The sequence below is a fragment of the Solea senegalensis genome, linkage group LG9 (genome assembly GCF_019176455.1).
Source record: "Solea senegalensis isolate Sse05_10M linkage group LG9, IFAPA_SoseM_1, whole genome shotgun sequence".
NCBI lineage: Eukaryota > Metazoa > Chordata > Actinopteri > Pleuronectiformes > Soleidae > Solea > Solea senegalensis.
In genome coordinates this window covers 12938400-12961462 of record NC_058029.1, presented here as the reverse complement: position 1 = coordinate 12961462, position 23063 = coordinate 12938400, and the positions used below count along the sequence as shown (strand labels likewise).

Here is a 23063-nt window from a genome sequence, read left to right as displayed (position 1 = left end):
CCCTTGGTTGTGTGTGTGGGTATAATGGTTTTACAGTGCTGTCTGTGATGTTACCTGCCAGAGGAGATCCACACTGATATAAAGTGAAGATGATGGGAAGCTCCTACATAATTCATAGTCAGGAGGACAAACATATGCTGCCATTCTTTTTTATCTTTGCATCAATTACCAGTGCTTTGTAAACACCTTTTCAGGTGGATATTTTGTGTATTTTGCCTGAAGGCACATGAATGTAGCCATCCCATTGGTGAGAGCTATTACAGGGTGAAAACAGCTGGTTCTTGTTTTTGAGTTAGCAGTTTCAGCTATTTGAAACCTGTTCGTCACAACATGGCCCAATTATACTGCAGTTACCATAGGACAGTTAACACAATTTCAATTTCAATTTCAAGTGTTAAACATATTACTTTTTATGCCATGAAATGTTGTTTATTATTGATTATTCAGAATAGATGTGTGGTTTGATAACGCTTATTAAAAAGAACAGCCAAATGTCTCTGTATGCTTAAGCTATGACTTTATCATTTTCAATCAGTCCTCAACAAACAGGATAATTATAATGACATACAACAGCTGACAATTCATATTCACTGAAACACCCGCAATATAGATAAAAACCCACCGAGGACAAGATTCAGGTCATAATCCAACCATTCTTATCCGTTGAGACCCCACCCCCCCAACAGTTAATTGTAAAATTAAATAAGGACATTCATTAATTAATTTTTAAGCTCAATATCACATGTTTTAGTAGTTTCACTCCCTGATTTATACTGAGGATAAGATTTAATTATGGCTTTTGTGATAAACTATAATCTCATTTGACATGTCATTCAGTGAAGGCAATGGACAGGAGTATAGAAAGACATTGTCCAGATAACATCTCCATACTGTTCATTAAATGGGACACTGTTTTTTATTATGTGTAAATGAGATAATAACTAAAAAATAATATCTAAATATGATCAAAATTGGGGTTGTAAGTGCAACCCGTTGAATGATACACAAGGTTTAGTTAATAGTGTTACAGAGAGAGATGGCTATGTCTCATATTTGAAATTAAATAGCACTTTTATTTGTTTATTCTGTTGGCAGCATCTATACTGTCTGTTCAGCATATCACATGTCCTTTCTTTTTCTTAAAAGTAGTGTGGGAGATCATTTTCTGGAGCATTTTTTACTATATTGCTTGAAGTGCTCTTCACGCCCCGATTGTAACCACTGAATTAATGCATTGTCACAAAAATGAAAAATATCAGTCACCTGTGGAACGGACAGGCCTGTAAAAACGCCATCCAATCATATTGAACAGCCCGAATGTATTAATTGAAATGTGATGCATCAATCAAACTGCTATCTGCCCGCCCATGCGCAACCCCCCTTTGTTCACTAATCGTGCATGTTCAAAAGATCATCTCAGAGCTTACACCAACTTGCTAAATAGTTGCAGCAATGTTATGGCAGAAAAGGTGCCAACAACAGGTGTTGGTGGCAAACGAAAGACGTTTTTTGGGAAAGCTACTGCCAAGAAAAGGATTGACGCGGAGTGATCTAACACCAGAGTGAACATCGCTGCTACATTTGAACGGTGGCAACAACTGGAAGCATTTGATGTTTTTCCGCATCATGTTGTCATTTAATAAGTATCCCAAAAAGTTGGCGTCACCAAATCTGTGTGAAACCAACGCTCTTTGTGAACAAGCATTGCGCGTTCCTGTGGAGGGAAGTCTGAAGAAAGGGGCTTGGAAGTTTGAATTCCAAATGTAGCCCTGCTCAAACAGTGTTTTCCAGGATCTCCAACCCTACCTTTAAATGAGTAATGAGACAACTCAAAAAAATGCTGATGGACGCGGAATTGGGTACTGTCGGCTTGTGGAGCAAACGACCAAAAAGCGTTCACCAAATGAAAGAACACTAATAATGTCAGTTTGCTGCCTAGGTAGCTAATTATATGTCCGCTGCAGTACATTAATCAGCATAATCATACCTGCAAATATCACTCCGCTCTGGATAGATGCTGCTCTGGTTCTTCTTCATTACATCTGCTAGCAGTCTGCCCTTGTAACCTAGAGTATAAAATGATTTACTCATTCTCCTGCTGATACTGAAGCTCAGCTTGCCAGCTGCTGCCGATCAAATATACTGTATATGCTCCTCCTGCAACTGAGACATTTCTGATATTTCCCCATAGACTTTTTTTTTCTTATATTAAGGTAAAAAGAAATAAAAAAACACTACATTTTTAATAGTGACACATCATTTTAGACTACAAAAAGATCAAATGTAATAAATGCAGTATCATCAGTAGCACAGTAAAAAAAAAAAAGAGAAAAATAATTCAAAGGAATACTTAATTATTAGTTGTCTTAAAATGTCACAGAAAGGTCTACTTCAGATTGGTGTATGCTAGTTTGTTTGAAGAAATAGTCACCTGCGTTGGTGTTTCAACATTATTGTGAAATAGATATTTTGAGGACTTGACGAACAGAACCCACTTAGGTCCATGCCGTGTCTCTGTGGATACAAGGCTTGTGACGTGTTAACATCTCCTGGCTGCAAAGTGACAGAGCTGGTTTATATCCATAAAATATTGGACAACATTTCTCAGCACAAAGGGAAAATAACTTAAGCATCCCAATATCCTCAGGTTGTGTCTCTCTTGTGCATGCACGCACGCACACACGCACACACACACACACACACATACACACAGCAGAACTCATTAAATGATATGGTTTTCTCTTGTTTGTGATTCGTCGACATTTTACCATCACTAATGAAATAAAGCAAACCCGTATCATGTTTTGTAAATGGTGCTAATGTGGAAAACATTTCACCTGTATTAAAATGGTTTGAAACAGACAGTTCATTGTTGCTATAGGTGGCACCACATATTTACGCGAGCAATTAAAGTGTGTTCAATGAACAGTGGAACGAACAAATTCAGAATAAAGGGAAAATAAGTCTCCCTTCATGTGAATTGAATTGGTCCATTACATACTGCTGCTCTACACTGCATTCTGTCCACTTCCTTGTGAAACAAGTGAGCAACTGTGCTGCCATTGCATGTGTTAATGTCAGCAGTGTTTTTAAACAAACTAGGCATGTCAGATTGGCCAAAGACTCTTGCTTAATAGATTTTCCTTTTATTTTATGTCTGAGTGTGCAAGAGAAATGTAAAAGATTTCCTTTTCAAACTTGCTAATTACACTGTGTACATGACTCTTTAAGCTGAGTAGTTCAGTCAAAACAATGGTGTTTTTAAAAAGAAAGCTTTGAAAGGTAAAATATTTGTATTCATTAATTTATCTCTAGCATACCTGGTAATTGACTTCTAAGGACAATGAAAACAATGAAACAGTGAACGGGCTCAAGGCTGAAAAATGAAATTTTGATTGCAACAAAATCCACTATTGTTTTTATTTACCCTTTTCTTACTCGGTTCTTTGTCTCCATTCTACTTTTTTGCAGTGTTGTTTGGCCAGTTTGTGGTTTTCCAGACTTTGAACAGTGACGTGGTCGAGATTTATGATGGATCATCTGCAGACTCAGCTCTGCTCTCCTCCATATATGGATCACATTCAGGTAAAAACATAGCCCTTAAGTCAAATGTCTTATTTTATTTATGTAGTATGAGTTGCAGCCCTGTGGATGAAAGTATTTTACTCTGCAGGAGAGCATGTCTATCTCTCATCTGATGTCAAATCAAATAACTGTTTTTTTTTCGAGAAATGAAAAGTCTAGAATACAAACAGCTGTATACTGATTTATTCTACAATTAAAATAATTTTCTTTCTTACGTTTCTTTGTAAAGAAATACAATGATATATTGCACACACTGATTGCAACTGAATAAACTCCTGAGATCCCAATTAAAAATAACAAAAGCAAACCACCTACTGTAAGATGTTACCACAGGTTGCATGATTCGACTGAAACAATGTAAACAATGGTTCATTTTAAAATGTCCCACTGTACAGCAACACTGAAAATGCACCGTCAATCACATCAACCTGCACTTACATCTAATTTACATTTGCAAACAAGATGCAATCACATGACACTTAGAAAGCAATGCTTTTCCTTTTGTATCAAGGGTATATTTATGTATAAGAAATTTCATGATTTTCGATTGTGTTAAGGTTTCTTTTGATTGTATTTTTTAGGAGAGACACTTCCTTTAAGTTCAGGAAACAAGATAATGCTCACGTTTACTACCAATGGAACAGAAACTGCAAAAGGATTTCATTTCGTTTACCAAGGTAAGACTGCTTATTTTGATCTGTTTCCAAAATTGTGATGTGTGACCGTTCTGTTGCACTGAGTGTTTTTTGAAACACACATAAGTGCTCCTCGACAGAGTGCTGTTGGATGTGGCTGGACATGACTGAGCAGAGCAGGTTGGAGTGAAATGGTTTATCGTGTCAGAGCAGTGGCTCCTGGTTGTCTTTGTACATACCACACAGCCATTCACCACTCTTTGTCTTTCTGTTTCTTTCTCTTGTGCTCGCTTCCTCCCGTCTTATCCCTAGCCGTCCCCCGGACAAGCGCCAGTCAATGTAGCTCGGTCCCCGAGCCCCGGTTTGGGAAGCGGATAGGGAACGACTTTGGCATCGGAATGGTGGTGCTATTTGAGTGCAATCCAGGATACGCACTGCACGGCTCCAACGCCATCAGGTGTGAGGCCGTGCCCAGTGCTCTAGCCCAGTGGAACGGCACTGTGCCCACATGTGTTGGTAAGCGCCCTCATCCTCCTTTCCTCTCTTCATCCTCTGCATGTGCTCTCTGTCTCTCAGACCCTTACAGAAAAAACAGGGAGCAGGTGCAAACATTTTTTTGATGTCTGCTTTTCCTCGTCATTACTGATCCTAATGTCACCCGTAGCAAAGCATCTCTGGTCTAGATAGTTCAGGCAAGGACAAACAAACAAGTGTCACACACATTTTAGACCAAGGGAGAAGGATTTCTGCTAAATAACAAATGTGAAACAATTCTAATAATGACACGATACTATTAGACTGCAAAATGAGATACAATTTAATTTTGGTTTGACCACAACACAAGTAATCTTCCACATGTTAAATGCCATACAAAATTCAAAGGAATACCTAATTATTGGTTGTTGAGAGAACGTCACTCACAGATAGGTAGGTCTACAATAGGTGAGCTAATTTGTTTGAAGTAGGTGCTGAAATGCTTAATCGATTACTAAATTAATCGACAACTATTTTGATAAGCTATTAATCGGTTTGAAGCTTTTTTCATGATTAAAACAAGATTTCCGATTGTTTAAGCTTCTTACATGTGAATATTTTCTTAATTTCTTTGCTCTGTATAACAAAGAAATTATTAAAAGTGAATAATTTTGGTTTGTGGACAAAACAAGACATTTGAGAACATCATCATTTCCAGGTTTGACGAACACCGATCAACATTTTTTAAGGTTTGCTGATATTTTATGGACCTAACAATTAATCGAGAAAATAATCGTTAGTTGCAGTATATCCTTAATAGCTTTTTTTAAAAACATATACAATTAAACACAACATATTTGCAATACATTTCAATTTCAATACATTTAAAACTATCACCCCATATTGTATGCAAATGGTATAAAGGTATAAAAATATTAGAAACACAGTGATAATGCATTAGACTTCATGTGCACAGTACCGTAGAATAAAGCCTACCTTTAATTCTATCAGTATTATTATTATTATTATAATAATACAATAACAATAATCTGAAATGACCGTGTGAAATAACTCACCTTTAGAGAGTATCATATTGAGTTTTTGTCTCAGCTGCTCACCTGTCCAGCTGCAACTTTACTGAGTTGGTTCACTCTCACTGCTTTCAGTGCAGCAGAACAGCTGCTGATTCCAGCGAGGAGTCCTGAAATCCCACGGTACACTACCTGCTCAACAACAAAAACAGACACACGCAGTTTGTGCCTTCTGTAGCTGGTTAACACAGTGAAGCATTTAAAATACTAACATTTACCACAGAGGAAGAAGGAGGAGACCAAACATTTGAAGTTGGCTGAGTGACCAGAAACATGCCTCCAATCTGTCTGTTGTAAAGTGTTGGTAAAGTCGGTACGGAAGTCACTTCCTGTCACTATCTATTGTACCTATTATTACTTTCACCATAGCTGTGATGCATCAGAGTTTGTAGTCTGTTCATTTAAACAATTTTAAATATCATTATAGACAAAGGCTTAATAAGACGTTTTACCACCTTTTACATTTGCTCATAGGTGGATGCAATTGTTTTATATTACATTGAGATATACACTGCAGTAACATCAGCATGTCAACATATATTTGACGGATAAAGACAGCAACTCTGTCAAAATTAGACATGTGATATCATATAATGAGATGACATTTCTATATATATATATATAAAAGTTCATCACATTTATTTTGACATTGATTTTTAATGGCCTGTGTTGCAGTATCTCTTCACTTGGGTTTTATAGCATACACAGAACCATCCTCATGCTCAATATATGCATAGTTGGGCATTAACAGAAAAGCTGGTGTGTTGACGGCACGTCGACATGATATGTGGCACAAGCCGACAAGTCGAGCCCTGGGAGCGGGTATGACGGGGACGGTGACCTTTGGTGGGGGGGTTTAGAACAAGCAGAATCGGGGGTCTTTTTCTACGACTTGCCGACTTCTCGACTATTGACGGATAAGTCAATCTGAAATAATGAATGCCCTTATGTAGAGACCAACATAAACGTAAACCACATGCCTGTCTTGTCTGCACACGCCATTACCAAACATATTCACCTAACATAGACACCCACATGTCTACCTTGGGAAGACAAAGAACTCTAATCTATTGAAGTCCAGCCTCATGTCAGCGAGCAACCTCCAGCCAGGTTTAGGCAGTGAGCGCAGGTTATTTCAAGCCAGAGTTCACCAGAGTTTACTGCCACATAGTAAGGGAATAGTAGAGGGATGTGCAGTTCCATTTTAAACATGTAGATTTGTGTGGATATTGAATCTGGCTCCAAACACCCCCAGCAGCACAGTGCATGTCCAGAATGATGGCTATAGTTTCATGGAAGCTTCAACAAAAACAATATACTCAATTACTCAAGCCATCTTTATGAGATATGACATATCCGACACTGCTCTCCTGTGAGTTACCTGGGTTTCAAAGGACTCATTTCCAGCTCCTGGTCCAGCTGTGATTGACTTGGCTTGTCATGCAACACTTGCTCTGCTCATGTTCTCATAAAGCCAGTGAATTATGGTTTTTGGCATTAACTTGGCTTACACAACATTTTATTGCAATTTAATTAGCTTCACCTGAGTAGATGTATAATGTTTAGCCGGCCCCTTTTGAAAATGAAGAATAGACGTTTTGGTTTGTTTCATTTAGAATTTGACTTGAAGTACTTTTATAAGAAGCTTTCATAATTTAAAGTAATGCGGCTGACCATGGATTTTTCAGAGTGAAGTTTTAATGGTGGAATCAATTTATATAGTGAAACATCTAAAAAAAAAAAAAAAAGGTGTCTTTATAGGTTGAAATAAATATTGATGGATTGCAACAATTTACAATTGGTTTGTTCCCTGCATAACAGAGAGACAGGCTGTTGAGTTACTTGGGAACATATATATATATATATAGTGTATCCAGCATTACATAAGATCACAGATTGTCCTGATTCATACTCTGTTTGCCCACACTATGGAATTCAGTGTTGGCTTGAACACTTTTAAAAGTGTTAAAAACTAAAATTGTGCCTGTGTGTGTGTGTGTGTGTGTGTGTGTGTGTGTGTGTGTATCATTTATTGTGGGTACTAATAAACATTTTCAGCCACACTAGCACCATGTTGCTGTTGCCTTGCCTCCTTCAGTCTTTATGTAAAACGAATCGCTTCCTTGAATGAGCCGCACAAAATTCCAAACATGGACTTGATTTGTATTGTATGAACTCTTCTGGCAGTGGCTTCAATCTGAAGGACATTCATTTATATTTAAAAGTTGCTTACGGCAATTTTAAATGTCCCATTGCAGCCCAAGGCTGAAGTGCCTCTAGGAGCTATGCACGTGGTCATGCTTCTTTTGGGATTTACTACATTTTCTCTAATGAAAGTGGATACTACTGCCTGTTACACTGTATTTAGTACATTTTTTTAATCAAGCACGAAAGCATCACAAATTCTACCACTACATAAATATCACTACCCATTGCATACAGAAAACATTGCTTGTTTTCCAAATAGTTTATAGTCATTAAACTGTGATTTTTGGTCTGTTTTCTAACTATATTGTCCATAACATATTTGACCTACTACCTAATATGGGCTATTTGTTTAAACCTCCAATAACACAATTTTCTCTGTGTACGGTAGCAATAAGCATTTTTATTCAGACCCACTTTAGCTGTATAATATTGGGAGAAATGGGTTTGCAATAGTTGGCTTCACGTGTACCATTATAAAATCATACAGAAATCAAGAGAAAAACATATGATGCTGTAACATGGTATTTTAGAAAGGATTGTTGTAAATAGTTTGCTACATAGTTACACAATGGAGTAATCTGAGATTTGAATCAGCTTTTGGTCATAAAACAAGATTTGGCGACCTTTTTAGACTACACAATCATATTATTACCTAAATATAATACCACTGGAATAATGCACTACACATTTGATATTTAGATAGATTTGATTTTTAGATTAAAGATTTTGGGTTTTTTGAACAGTCTCTGCATATCAGGTGGTGGTAGTGTGTGTGTGTGATCTACCTACAGCAACTGTCATATGAGTCTGACGTGGGTTGAAAAGGGGTGGGAAGCGTTTTATGAGTTTTATGATTTCTAATCTTGCTCCAGCAATTCAGATAACTGACAGCTCAGGGGAGGAGTTTTTAAATTATGCTGAATCACCAGGACATTTCCCTGGAATGAGTCTGTATTCTTGGAATAGTATTAATTACTGCTCAGACCTTTGCGGAGATGAGAACTATTAAACGTCTAATGAGAAACAGTCTTTGCACTGTGGAGTTTTTCACTCGAGATAGATTTTTGGAGAGGCAGCAGGAAATTATAAACAGAAAACAAGGGGGAAAAAAAGATTACTGACAAATTATAGTCGGGTTAATCATCACTTACTTCATCTCTCACTTTCAGGTCAAACTGCTCTCCTTCAGTTGTGATTCCAATATTAAATACTGTACATGTGACATGAGTTAGCTACAGATTGACATGAAATGGAAGTGTTATTGCTCTGTTGTGTCACTGCTGAAAGGTTGAGCTAATTTTCTCTAATATGTTTCTCAGTGGGAAATGTACTTTGGCAATATTCCCTGAGTATGTTTAAAATTGTATCACCTTTTAAAATGTTGAAAAGTTTGATATTGTGGCAACTGAAAGCTCACTTTTTTCCACTTTCTGCCGTCTTAGCATATTATCTTTTTCTTGTTTTCCATGTCTCTTGTCTTTCACATCAAACCCTCGGGTTGCAGATGGAACTCAAAAACACTGATTCCTATTGACCTGTACTTGGGAAAACGTTGTCCCTGACGAATAGCATCTGATTCCTCATTCTGAGAACATATTGTACCTCCTCTGCTCTGAGAGACAGCTATCCTCGTGTTCCTACACAGTAGGAAAACGGCTCAATACAAATGCTAGCTTACCTTGAATATCAGAGGGCTGATACTGCAGTTACTGAGTTGGATATAAAAGGAAGCAGATGAGGTTTGTTTGTTTTTTTTAACCTTCAATTATATCTTTAGAAAAAACAAAAAACACGTGTTATATGTTCGTTACAACACGTGGATTAAAGCCCAATTTTTTTTAAACGGCATGATACAGAAATATGTTTAGAGATAATACAAATGCATTTTACTAGTCTTTAAATCAGTTATCCATACCATCCACTCATTGTAATACCAGGTAAATGCAGGGTAAGACAATTGATCAACGAGCAACAGAACATGATGCAAGTAATATTGTGCATTGTCGTTGCCTCACATGTTTCAACAGCAATGAGGGCCAATGTGTTAGTGGCTCATGAAGTTGCAGTCTTCCACTATCCTTCCTAAAGTCCTCAGAGCCTCAGTCCACAAGTCCTGAGGGTGTACACTTGGAATCGACCTATTACGAAAGGAGGGGAAAGCATTTAGTTCTGTTTTGTTGAGTACGATAAGCCAAAGGATTGTGGCCTGCAAGGCTGACTTACCACAATCCTTAATGAATAAAAAATAGAGCCAAACGCAGTGTACAACTTGGCAGGTTGCACACAAAGCCAATTGCCCCCCATCTGAAATGCAATAAAGAAAATGTATAGCTGCCCTTGTCCCTTTTTATCATAGTGCCTGATGCGCGACAGTGACTTGTGTCACTGTAAGACACAAAGTGTGCATAGAGAGGTAGTTTTCATTTACCAATGAAAGATGCGATTCATAGATAAACAATAAGATACAATTACATGTGAGGTTGAAAGTGATAAGTGTGTGCATCAAAGCCTAACCACCAATATAACATTAAAGTAACATGGACAAGAATGCATTTTTTTTTTTTTAAGATGGAGCTCTTACTCCTAGAAACTGTATATACCAGTCGACAAAGGAAGAAAGCCACTGACATGGACAGCACACACCCTGGACATTCCCTGTTTGAACTGCTGGCACTTTGGCAAATGGAAGAAAATGGAAGCAGACTGAGGAAGTGCTTCCAAAATCGAAGAGCTGTGGCTTACATCACACCTCTCCCTGCCCAAACACACACACACACACACACACACACACACTCAACTCTATGACATAACACGCACGCAGGACACTAAGAACACCGCAACAATTTGCACTACATTCATTTCATCTCTACTTGTCTTTCATTCTGACTCTGAGAACATATTATTGCTGGCTTTGTCATGAGATTCCACCCCCGGACAGCTGGCCACCCCTGCTCACTCGTGGCTTTTCTCTCCTTTTGTGTAGTTCCCTGCGGTGGAGTGTTAACTGAAAGACGAGGCACTATCCTCTCCCCTGGATACCCAGAATCATACGCCAACTATCTGAACTGCGCTTGGAAAATCTCAGTTCCTGAGGGAGCCGGCATCCAAGTGAGAGAACACAGATTTAGCCCTTAGTGTTATCATTTATGATTGGTGATTACATACATACATTAAATATTTTGTAGATTAACTTGAAGTTCTTTGTTTCTTCTGTGTATTCTCTGTTCTTTTTACAATTTCATTTGTGGTATCTTTCTTTTTTCAGATCCAAGTTGTGACCTTTTCCACGGAACACAACTGGGACTCACTTGATTTTTTTGATGGAGTTGACAGCAATGCTCCAAGGCTTGGTAGCTACTCAGGTAAATCTGATACAACTGAATTTTCGTTGTCAGCTCCCTCTTGTATTTCAGTCAGACTTCACAGGGCCTTAGCAACAGGATGATGTGGTGATGGGACTGATTACATTTGGCATATCCTCGGAGAACGCTCTCTAAAAACCTGTTTAAGATGAAAAGAGAAAGAAAATTATCTGGAATGTTACAAATGTGGGGTTGCCTCAAACGACAATAATTGTGCTCTTGCAACATTGTGCTCTAGAAATAAGCCACCCCATAATTGTACTTGTGATGTTGAATCCTAGCACAAGAGAGAGACTGGTGTGAAATACAGTACAGGCAGATGGCCTGTATTGGCTGTGACTAGATGTCAAATTTCTTCACATATTATAATGACTTCATAGTGCACCTGTCACTGTGCAGGCAGCAGTGTCAAACGGGTGAAACTGTTTAAATGGCTAGAAATCAATTTTATTGTCGCCTAAAGTGATGAAGATGATTATATGTGAATGTCTCCATGCAAATTACACAAGGTGTATGTCTGGAATCTATAAAACGGTCTCCAGTGTTACCATCCATGATCCAAGATTTTCTGTGGTGGAAATTTGTCTCAGTTGCAGAGCAATGCTTGCATTCATGCATTCTATGCAGCTATTGCATCGATCCAAGTATTCTAAATGAATCTCTGGAGGAAATGTGTTGAACATGTTGGATTGAAATGTGTAACAGGAGTAGCATATGTGATCCATGTAGTTACATCATCATTATTATTATAAATAGAAGAAGATGGCAAATAGTATTTACTGAAATATTTTAATACTGTATTGAGCTGTTTTTAAAGCGGGAACATTTTGCACCAAAAACATCTAATGTCTCTTATTTTATTTTTTTTAAAGACTCCATTTCTTTTTCCCTCCTCCTGCAATTGAATTGTCTTTCATTTATTCCTATTACATAAAGCACTTTGTAAGCACCATAATTTCATTTGTACCTGCTGATGTACTCAACAACTCTCATTAAACAAGGTCATGTGGGTGAAAATGCTGCTGTGGAAGCTGCCATGTCCACACTTTATCATCACTGTGAAGTGGAATACAGGGCATGCTCAACGAAATAAAGCAGATCACTTTATTTGGTTGTCGAACTCTTCTTACATGTCCACGTGTTTTTGGTGGCTTGAATTTGAAACGTGGACTAAACTGTTGTATTTCTTATTATAAAATGTAGGCACCACAATTCCCCAGCTGCTGAACAGCACATCCAACAACCTGTACTTGACCTTCCAGTCTGACATCAGCGTGTCCGCCGCTGGCTTTCACTTGGAGTACACAGGTATGAGGAGAGACGACTCATCTGCCTGTCCTTTTGTCTGTTGTCTGTTTCAATGTGTCCATCTGCCACTGGCTTCCAGCAGCTGCACTGGGTTATGAGAAGTAAGAGGGACAGCTGGTCTGGGTAGCACAGTTGGACAGTTGATATGTGAGGGAGTAAAATAGGAAACAATAGCAAACTTATTTTCTTCCTTTCTATCTACACATTTTTAGTCTCTCATGGCGTTGCGCGTGGTATTTCCAGATGCCGTTATATTTAAATCCTCCCTTATCTTCAAGATACACGACCCTCATTCTTCTTCATTTAGTGACTAAACGGATTTGCCTCTTAACAGGCTATTCACTTAGGAGCATATTTACTAAAGAGAATGCTAACCATTTGCTGTTTGCAAAAATTGAAGATTTAAGACATGATGCTGGCCCCAGAAGAGCAACTGATTTGGAAAGTCTTTCCATTCAAAAACTGTATAAATAAAAATAGGGATGATGATCTGCTGGTGATGCATGGAGCGCTTTGCAGTTATTTAATAACACTGTCCTTTGAGAGCAATTTCCTCACAGTTATTTACATCTCAGGCACTTTCCCTTTGTCTGGTTTAATGTCAAGATCATTTTCCTCCCGTTTTATTTTGTCTCTCCTAGGTTGGTTGGATTGTAAGCTTATCTTCCTACGAGTGTGTTACTTACCAGTTATTGAGGAAACTGAAGAAATCTCGACCCATTGCCACCCATTTTCTGTGAAGTACATAAAGAGTTGTGTAAGACGTGAATGTCATGCTGCTTAAAGTGAAGCTGACACGATATGCACTGCTTATTTAACATAACCAACGTTGGATATCCCATAAACAGAACAACAAAATAATTTTTCATGTTTTTAAGTGAAACCAGTTTCCACCATTTTTTTTTTTTTTTTTGCATAACAGGAAGCATAAAATACTTGGCTGTCACTAAATCTGTCTTCGTTGTCAGCCGTGTCAGGCCACAAGTATCATACCACTGAATTATTTCACAGTCATGTCCCTCACAGTCAGTGCTTCATTTTCACAATACCCTCCTCGAGCTCGGGAACCACTCTGTTGCCATGTCTCTCAGTGGGTTCTTTCCTATCCGCACTTACCCCCCTTCTCCCATCATGTCTCACAGTCAGCTCCTTCCTTTTTGACTGTCTTACACTTTGCCATTGCTGCACTAGTAAAGTGCATTTGCTCATGCTTTGTGTAGCCAGGCTCTGCTCTTCTTCCTTTTTTCCTAGTATTTTTTTTTAGCCTTCTCGCTGTCCAAAGGCAGACAGTATGCCATAGTTATAAACAAATATGCCCTATTTAACTGGCAATATCATGGTTTGCATCCCAAATGAAGTCCCACACTGGGCTTCAATCTCTGCAGTCTGTAGAGAATGATTTTATTTCCACATCAATTAGATTGAGAGATAGTGACTGAAATATAAATCAATTCAAAATAATTTGGAGACGAATTCATCCTCAGATGATGGACAGGTCTCATTAATTCACTTTTCAGGTAAACTCCTCTCGTATGTCAGTCTTAGTGGGTAGACTTATTCTGCATCTTAGACGTAAAATCATTTTATCACATTTAGAGTTGAAATCTCCTTGTCATATCTATACAGATATACTATAGCTATCATCTAAATTAGTTAAATGTACCACACATACTAGTTTGAGTATTTCTGAAACTGCTATGGAGTGTATTCAAGGTCATGTAAAACACACGCACGCAACATCCAGTCGGCAGCTGCACAGTGCAATTAAATAATTTGATGTTTAAATTAACATTAAAGTCACAGTAAAACAGAAAACCACTCTGACTAGTGAGGAGCAGAGAAACATCTCGAACTAAACACATTGGACCTTGAGGGAAAATACTTTTTAAAGTTTGTAGTTTTGTCAGCCAATACATTGGGCACAGGCTCACAACAAGTGGACAGCTGAAGACTTGGAAAAACTTGGTCCGCTCTGATGAATCTGGATTTCTGCTGAGGCTACAGATGGTCGAGTCAGAATTTATCATAAGCAGCATGAATCCATGGACCCAAAGTGCCTTCCGCCTTGCAGTCCGGGTTGTTGATGGTGGTGTAATATTTTTGGCACACTTTTACCTATGAATCCCACACTTAATACCAATCAATCAAAGGTTTGAATGGAATACTCTGAGTATTGATTCTGACCATGTGATCATTTTATGGCCATCATTTTTAATATTTAACAGCTACTTCAGCAAAATAGGGTTGGTTATTTGAACATGACATTGGCTTCCTATCAATGTCACATCCTATCTTGTGAATATTTTTCTTTTTATTCTTTAACTGTAGTAAATGTATACGCGTAGCTTTAATTCATGTCACAGAATGCTACAGGGAGGGGACATAAAGCATTTCATGAAACATGGAAATTTATAGCTACATTTCACTTTGATGTCAAACCTCATTTTATGGCAGCCCTTGCACTGCAAACATTGCCTCAATGACTTAAATCACAAAAATCAGCTTGAAGAATCTTGGGTTAAAGAAATTAAATAAATACAAATTGCACAATTTCTCCAAAACTTTGTCACTTTTTATTATTCACTTGTGGAAAAAAAATGTCACACTTTGGACCACCCACTTCTTCTATCGTTGCTCTTCTTCAGCTGTTTTATTTTTGGCTGCTCTTCTTGGCGCTCACTTACTCTCTCCCTCCCACTCCCTAGCTTTTCTTAGTTACTAAGTATGGTGGCCTTTCTTGTTATTTAGCTCCCCGAAGACATGTGTATTAATTATTCTGATTCTTCCCTGGCCATTCCTGCTGCTGTGTTTACATCCACCCACCCACAATTGTGTGTCCTGTTAATGTTTGTGTCATTTTTCCTCCTACAAGTGCAGTGTTGATGTTGTTAACTGTGACTCTAAACAGGTGAAGATGTTGTTTGCCTTTTTGTGCTGCATTATTTTGTATGTCCTTCTTTGCACTACTTACTCACTCTACAGCAGGCTTACTAATAATGTGTCATGGGGAAAATGTCTGTGTTATATATGTGCTTTTCCAAGTTATTTCAGGTCCCCCTTCTGTCATTTCTCTTTTATTACTGTTGGGGCAGTGCAGCATCATATTTTTATTTAGCATTGTGCACTTAAACAAGCTTCCACAATCTCCTATTGACAGATGAAAAACACAGAAAATACATGCATATACTGTATATATATATATATATATATATATATACATATATATATATATCACTTGGCCTTTATTAATATATTCACAAATCAAACCTGGTTTTGTTTATCTGATATATTCAGATGTATCTATTTACTTTTATTGCCGTATTCCCCCCGCAAAGGCAAAAAAACAAACTAGATAACTACTAGCTTTTAAAGTAGCTGGGATCATAATAGTGTTCAAGCTTTTAAACACAACACTAGAACTTTCTGTACCTGTGGCATTGTAATCACATTGTTCACATTGTGGAGCCCAATGCCTCTGTTGAGAAATACTTCAGGGATTGCGTTGTAATTTCACAGTGATTGCTTCAGATCACAGTCGGAAAAGGATTGTGCGATTACAACCGCCACTAGAACAGCTTTGTGAATTGTCCCAGTTTCTAAATGTTATGATAAAGTAGAGAAGATGAAAAAAAAACAAACATGCTCAATTATACAATTACAAGCCTATTAAAAAGAGGCATTGTAATTGTATGTTAAGATGGCATGTTTGGTTTTAATTTAGTCATTGTCTTTTTTCCATATGGTATTGCATGATATATTAACTATGCAGTGGATGTTCAACAATGAATCAGCCTTGTAGTGGCTGATCTTCACTGTACACATTTTGTGCAGAAGAATGATTGCTGTCCACACTTGTGTGTTGTGACTCTGTTCTAAGCAATAGGTTTGGATTCGTGCCCAGAACCACTGCCTCCCAGTAACGGCCAAAGAGTGGGCGATCGCTACACTGTGGGTGACATGGTGTCTTTCCAGTGTGATCAAGGCTTTTCATTACAGGTAGGGAAAGCAGATATCTAGCTTTTTTTATGACAAGTGTCTTGCAGCCTTAAGTGAGTTTTAATGGAATATTCCAAGTGTCATTTAAGAACATTTTCTGTTTTCATTTTCTAAAGCAAGACATGTCTGAATTACTTTCAGTATATTAATACTTGTAGTTTTATTTGAAGTGTGTAAGTGTTTCTTTGTCTCTCTGAATGACCATGTGACTGTGTGCCATGTGTTTCAAAAGCAGCTTTAATTCTTGCAGTCCTTGCTGTGGTGTTTTGAGCTGTTGAACTTTTTAAGGCCACGGGCAACAGTTGCCTCCCTAATCCCACCCTGACTTTTATTCACTTCTGTTCACATTGTTTTTGGACGGACCAGCAAGTTCTTGCACACGTCTTCAGGCTGATTGTCTGAACACCACAAACAGATTACAGGTCTCCGTGGTAACAAAAGCATAAGAATACAGTAGCAGAGTCCTGCTTGTGTGTGTATAAGTGTAGAACAACTGTGCAGACACAACTTTTTTAAAGTTTTGCTATTAGTGTAGATCAGTGGTCACCAACGTGGTGCCCTCGGGCACCTGGTAGCCCGCGAGCAGCCAACGAGGTGCCCGTGGGCACATTTCACTTCACCTCACTTGCATGTATCCATATGATCACTGAGTAAAATGTCCTTGATATTGTTTATACAAACTGTGATAATCATTAGGAGTAAGCACTGGAATTAATGTGTACATGCAATTGAATGCATAATATTCATCATTTAAATGGTAAATTGCACAAAATAATAAAAATGAATATGGTAGCCCTCCATATTATTCTCTACCCTTCAGGTAGCTCTCGGTCTCAAAAAGGTTGGTGACCCCTGGTGTAGATCTTTAGACGTATGTGTATGTATGTAAAAATTCAATAGATCAGAGCATTGACAATGATATGGAATGTTTTGCAAGACTATTGTGCAAAAATGAATCTGTAATTAATAAAAAAAAAGCATACAGCAATAACACATTATGACTTGGATTTTAAGTGGCTGGCTACATGAAATTCGAGTTTGAGATCCCTGGCATAGAGTAATACAATGACTTAATTAAAAAATTACATCAAAAGGCTCAGTGGGAGTGCCAAAGTAAGTCAAAGTAAATAAAAAGGCAGCAGTAACCAAATGGGTACTGTCCACTGGTTAATTTTTAGGACCTGCTAAAATATGCAATTACCCAGATAACATTTAAACACCTGCTTGCTTTATATATGCGACCGACTTGCTTTATCCGTGGCTTGCCAATGACAAAGTCTTGTCTCTGCACTTTGGTATTAAATATGGTGTATTTAATGTTATATAAGACCAATATTTATCCTCATTGCGCAGCAGAACACTGTGGCTTTTTTTAGATACTGTAGGATACAATTTATCATATTATCGTCCACCCTTACTTTGATTCTATATCAAGTCTATATGAGGCATGTCCAAAGTCCGGCCCAGATTTTGTTCGACCCGCAGCTTTGGTTTTATAATATATTATTTATGGCCAGGGGTGGACTGGGACAGAAAAACTGGCTCTGGTCACACGTCGTCCCCATTAGCTCAGTTGGTAAAGAATTGCGCTTTGAAAGTAGAGTCCAGGATTCGCAACCACATACAGCCACCTCCTATTATTATTTGTCTGACTCCAGATGTGAAAGAGAGGCTGAATTTTTTTCATTTGTTCACTCCTGCCTGGCTTAGATTTGGTTGCGTTCCCATTTAAAAATGATAAATGTGACAATGATGATAAAATTATTATAAAACTGGGCATTTGTATGTAACTTTTAGTGTTTTAAAAATTCCATTGGCCCCTATGAATCTTCACATTATCAAATCTGGCCCTCTTTACAGAAAACACCCCTTTGGACAGTTTGGACACCCCTGGCCTATATGGTATCAAGTAAAACAACACATTCCTCCATATTTACACACAGGATTTTGATGTCTGCAGATTACCTTTAATAATATTTATCACTTTCAGATCATCTCTAACAACCAACAGAAGTCAGAGCTTAGAGACAGGATGTTTCTCTTTTCTTGTTCTCAGCTGTAGTTAGACCACAGGTGGTACTTTTGTCCAGGAAACAGCAAGAGGTCCCTGTCCTCGCTCTTGATGCCATCAAATATTTACACACCAGAAAATCCAAATAACAGAGACAGACCAAAGGGGACTGAAAATCTGATGCAAACTGCCAACTGCACAATATTTTGAAGGAAGTGATTATGTTGTTTGTTTTCCCGAACAGGGTAATACATACATTACGTGCATGCCTGGTCCTGTCAGAAGATGGAATTACCCCGTGCCTCTGTGTTTAGGTAATGTATTCTTTTACACAGTCTAGTATCATGAGCATACAGGGGTTCAATGGGGTGATTTTGGAAACAGCAGAAATATTTGTTGCATGGACCAGCATCAATGTTGTGTTTTACCTTTTCTTCACAGTATTTTCCTTTTGTATTGTTTCTTTTCCCCTCCCATTCAATACCTTACTTATGCACAGCCACACAATAAATCACTGGCTTAACAGAGGACTTGATATTCTATTATGGAAGCAGTCATTTCATTTTAAGATTGGGTAGAGAAGTGGAGGCAGGTGACATGGGGAAAGGGATTAAGATTTTCATACTTTCCCTCTCTGTCAAAAACTAATACGGCTTTGCACCATCTCAGTGTGTTTGTTTTTTGATACCCCTGATGAGAGTCTTTGGTCTCCCCCGACACTTCTTCTGAAGTCAGTTGTCACAGTGATTACCAAGTAGGCGCTTCACACATAGTTTTGACACTTGACTGGTTTGTTTTCCCCCCAGTTGCACATGTAGTATATAAACACACACGTACAGTAGTGTACAGTGCAAACACATCTTTACAGTGAATATAAACCCGGACAAAAACACACTTTTAAACAGACGCACACGTGGCCTGTGCTCTTCATGTAAATGTTGTGTCCCTGTGGTTTTCACACTTCACTGCAGACATAAATCCCAGCTTAACTGTTGAGAGGCCTTTACTTGAAAGCGTGCGCTCCCTCGTTAGTCCATGTCCTCGTCGTCTGCAGTGCATACACTGATCCCCACATCCCAGGATTGGTTTTCACTTTGCCATTTTTTGGCCGTTGCCGTTAAACTAGTATAAAAGTGATTGCCCTCGTGAAACGGTGAAACATCATAAAATGTTCTTCAGTTTCATCATTTTATATGGAAACAGTTTAAGTGTGTTCCTTTTTTTGTTTGTTTGACAGTCCCCCAAAGAAATTGCTGCTCTGCCCTTTGTGTTTTAAGCCACTTGCCACATAAATGAGAATGGAATGCTTCAGCTACAAGTTTACGTTAATGCCTCTGGTGACTGTAATTGCATGACACCTGGGTGTTTATGTAAGACTAGGGCATATGCCACAGGCGGAGAGAGGGGAGGACAGGGGGTGAGTGTAACCTTCACTGCAAGCTGAAGTGTTCACCAACACACATTCAAAGAAAAGAGGTGGGGAGATGCAGAGGGAGGGTGAAGTAATCACTGCCACTGCTGAGCACTGGCGTGCTGCACTGAATACTGACTCCCTCATTTATTTTAATTTAAAGCGCCACCAAACAAGGTGTCTGCCACAGTCTGTTGTCATTTCACAAATATTCGTATGGTGCATGATCCACACAGTCAAGCAGAGATGTACAAGCCACACATCACGCAGATACACTCAAGCTTAGAGATATTAAGCACACAAGGAACACGCACAGAACCTCGTCTTCTCCCTTGTCCATGTAGCTGCCTCTCCTGCAGTCTGTATATGAACACATGAGCACATAATATGCATGTTTCTCAACACATGTTGGTGAATACACACAAACTGAACCAGTATGCAGAGTCTTTTCTGTACAGACACCTACTGTGGCAATCATGTTGTGACTCTCACACATGCAAAGTGTTCTTTGCCATTCCTCTAGCCCCTCAGTCATTGTTTTACTTAGTTTTTACTTTTTTGTTTTTCCTACCAAGCTGTTCTGTGGAGACGTAACATGCTTCTCTTCTTGTTTGGTTTCCCTCAGCTCAGTGTGGAGGGTCTTTGACAGACTTCAGCGGCGTCATTCTCAGCCCAGGCTTTCCAGGGAATTACCAGAGCAGCCTGGACTGCAGCTGGAGAGTTCAGCTCCCTATCGGCTTCGGTCTGTCATCCTCTGCACTGCTCTCCTCTCCTCTCCTCTCCTCTCCTCTCCTCTCCTCTCCTCTCCTCTCCTCCACATTCCACCTTCACTGTATTCATTCATAAATTCTTTATGATGTTCTCTTACATTTCCCTGTCTTTCTGCTTTTTAGGGATCCATCTGCAGTTTCTGAACTTCTCAACAGAGCCTGTTCATGACTATCTGGAAGTGCGCTGTGGGGGTCAGGAGACAGGCACTGTGATTGATAGGTTCAGTGGCCCCATGGTGCCCAACTCCCTCTTTAGCACCACCCATGAGACCACGCTCTTCTTCCACAGCGACTACTCCCAGAACAAACCTGGATTTCAAATTGTGTACCAGGGTGAGGAGGAAGGATTTGTCCGAATGGCAAAGTAAAAATTGGATGTTATTATAGAGGAGTTTTGAAGTAAAATGGAAGATTGAGAAGGTTGCTAATGGAATACTTAAAAGATCATCAGTCAGGTTTGAGACAGATCAGGGACTGCGATTTGTCCAGCAGACACTTCTACTGAGGCTGTAAGATTACAAAAGGGTAAGGATAATAAAAATCAATATTGACCTCTGCTGAGGCACTCAATAGGAGATATCCTTGAATAGTAATAGTGCTTGGTTTATCAGCAGGGTTTTTTAATGCAATAAAGCCAATGTGGACATTCAGTATTAGTAACAGACTGATAACATGACAGTTTCGGTACGTAATCTCAAAAATTGAAAAATGACATCCACTATAATATCTATAATTATAAAATAATGACTTACACAAATACAACATTACCAGCTCTTAGTGCCTCATAGATTTTCGTTCTTGGAGGTTGTCATAGCGATTACACTTATAATATTACAGCCGTGTGGCATCTGATTTGATCTAAAGAGTGTGTTTCATTAAAATGTTCTCCTATTTATGGGCGTGATTTTCTGTTTTCCCCCCAGCATATGAACTACAGAGGTGTCCGGACCCACGTCCGTTCCGTAACGGCATTGTGATCGGCCAGGATTATAGCGTGGGGATGACTATATCTTTTGAGTGCCTGCCAGGTTACACCCTGCTTGGAGATCCGTCTCTCACATGCCTGCATGGAGTCAGCAGAAACTGGAATCACCCTGTACCTCGCTGTGAAGGTAACTGGCTAGTGTCGCATAATCACAACAGGTGTTTTGCACGTAAATACTTCCACAAACTCGCTGGGAAAATATTTAAATCGACATGCTCTAATAAATCCGTGAGAAAGTTACGCGTACTACTTTTTGCAAAGCTGAAGTAAGTAAAGATTGATATGCCTTTCTCACTAAAAATAAAGTCTTTGAAATGATTTGAAATAAAAGAGAATATAAGAATATGATTTTTACACTGTTTGTTGTCCCGTCCTTTATTGTGGTACATTAAAGCATGTGACACAATTTTACCACCAATGAAGCACCTCTTTACCGACCTATAAACTGATACAGTCCATTATGGTGATATATGGAGCATTTGCAAGTCTTTATTACAAAGCTGATAAAGCTTGTCTCAGTTGTAAATTTCAAGGAGACTTCTCAGATATTTCTTTGGTCTAATAAATGACCTCTTACTAGTAAGCAACCATATGTTTCAATACCACTCTAAAGTGTTTTTTTCTCAATTTACTTTTGTTGTGCTCTGTAGCCACTATATTGTCCTTGTTGAGTTTACTGTTCTTTAATACAGGACAATAGGTTTTCCCCCCCGGTTCAAAGTCAAATTTTAGCACATCCGCTCTGAAGAGGAGTGATGATCATCGGGCTCCAAGCTCCAAACTATGGTCATCGGGCTCCAAGCTCCAAACTAACCCTCCCGTGCAGATGTAGCTAAAGCAATCTCAACAACAATTGAATAATACTCAGTTAGTTTATCAACAGTTTTCACTTCAAGTTAATCAAAGGCTGGATTTTATTTTCATCTCGATGATCTGACTCTCATCCCTCCCTTCCAGCTCTCTGTGGTGGAAATATAACATCTCTGAATGGCACAATTTACTCCCCTGGACACCCAGCTGAGTATCCACACTTCCAGGACTGTATGTGGACTGTCAGAGTGCCTCCTGGTTATGGCATCTACATCAATTTCTCTGTTATAAATACAGAGCCAATCTACGACTACATCACTGTGTGGTAAGTCCTCGTTTCTTTCTTGGTATGATGTTTATCAGTCATCAGTTTGTGGCACATATGAAGCGCACACTGCATTAACAAACAAGTTCTCA

At 38.8% G+C, this 23063-nt stretch overlaps 1 protein-coding gene across 2 annotated transcripts in view; it reads left to right on the top strand.

The window, feature by feature from the left end:
* LOC122774892 (CUB and sushi domain-containing protein 3-like) overlaps positions 1 to 23063 on the top strand; it is a 199257-nt gene that overhangs the window by 110188 nt on the left and 66006 nt on the right. For both annotated transcript variants that reach the window (XM_044034485.1, XM_044034484.1), the window contains exons 32-43: positions 3472 to 3585; positions 4167 to 4262; positions 4533 to 4736; positions 10977 to 11101; positions 11259 to 11355; positions 12559 to 12663; positions 16541 to 16659; positions 18915 to 18984; positions 20707 to 20823; positions 20975 to 21184; positions 21775 to 21963; positions 22794 to 22971. In XM_044034485.1, the coding sequence (XP_043890420.1) occupies positions 3472 to 3585; positions 4167 to 4262; positions 4533 to 4736; positions 10977 to 11101; positions 11259 to 11355; positions 12559 to 12663; positions 16541 to 16659; positions 18915 to 18984; positions 20707 to 20823; positions 20975 to 21184; positions 21775 to 21963; positions 22794 to 22971 (1624 nt within the window). The remainder of the gene's footprint in view (positions 1 to 3471; positions 3586 to 4166; positions 4263 to 4532; positions 4737 to 10976; positions 11102 to 11258; positions 11356 to 12558; positions 12664 to 16540; positions 16660 to 18914; positions 18985 to 20706; positions 20824 to 20974; positions 21185 to 21774; positions 21964 to 22793; positions 22972 to 23063) is intronic.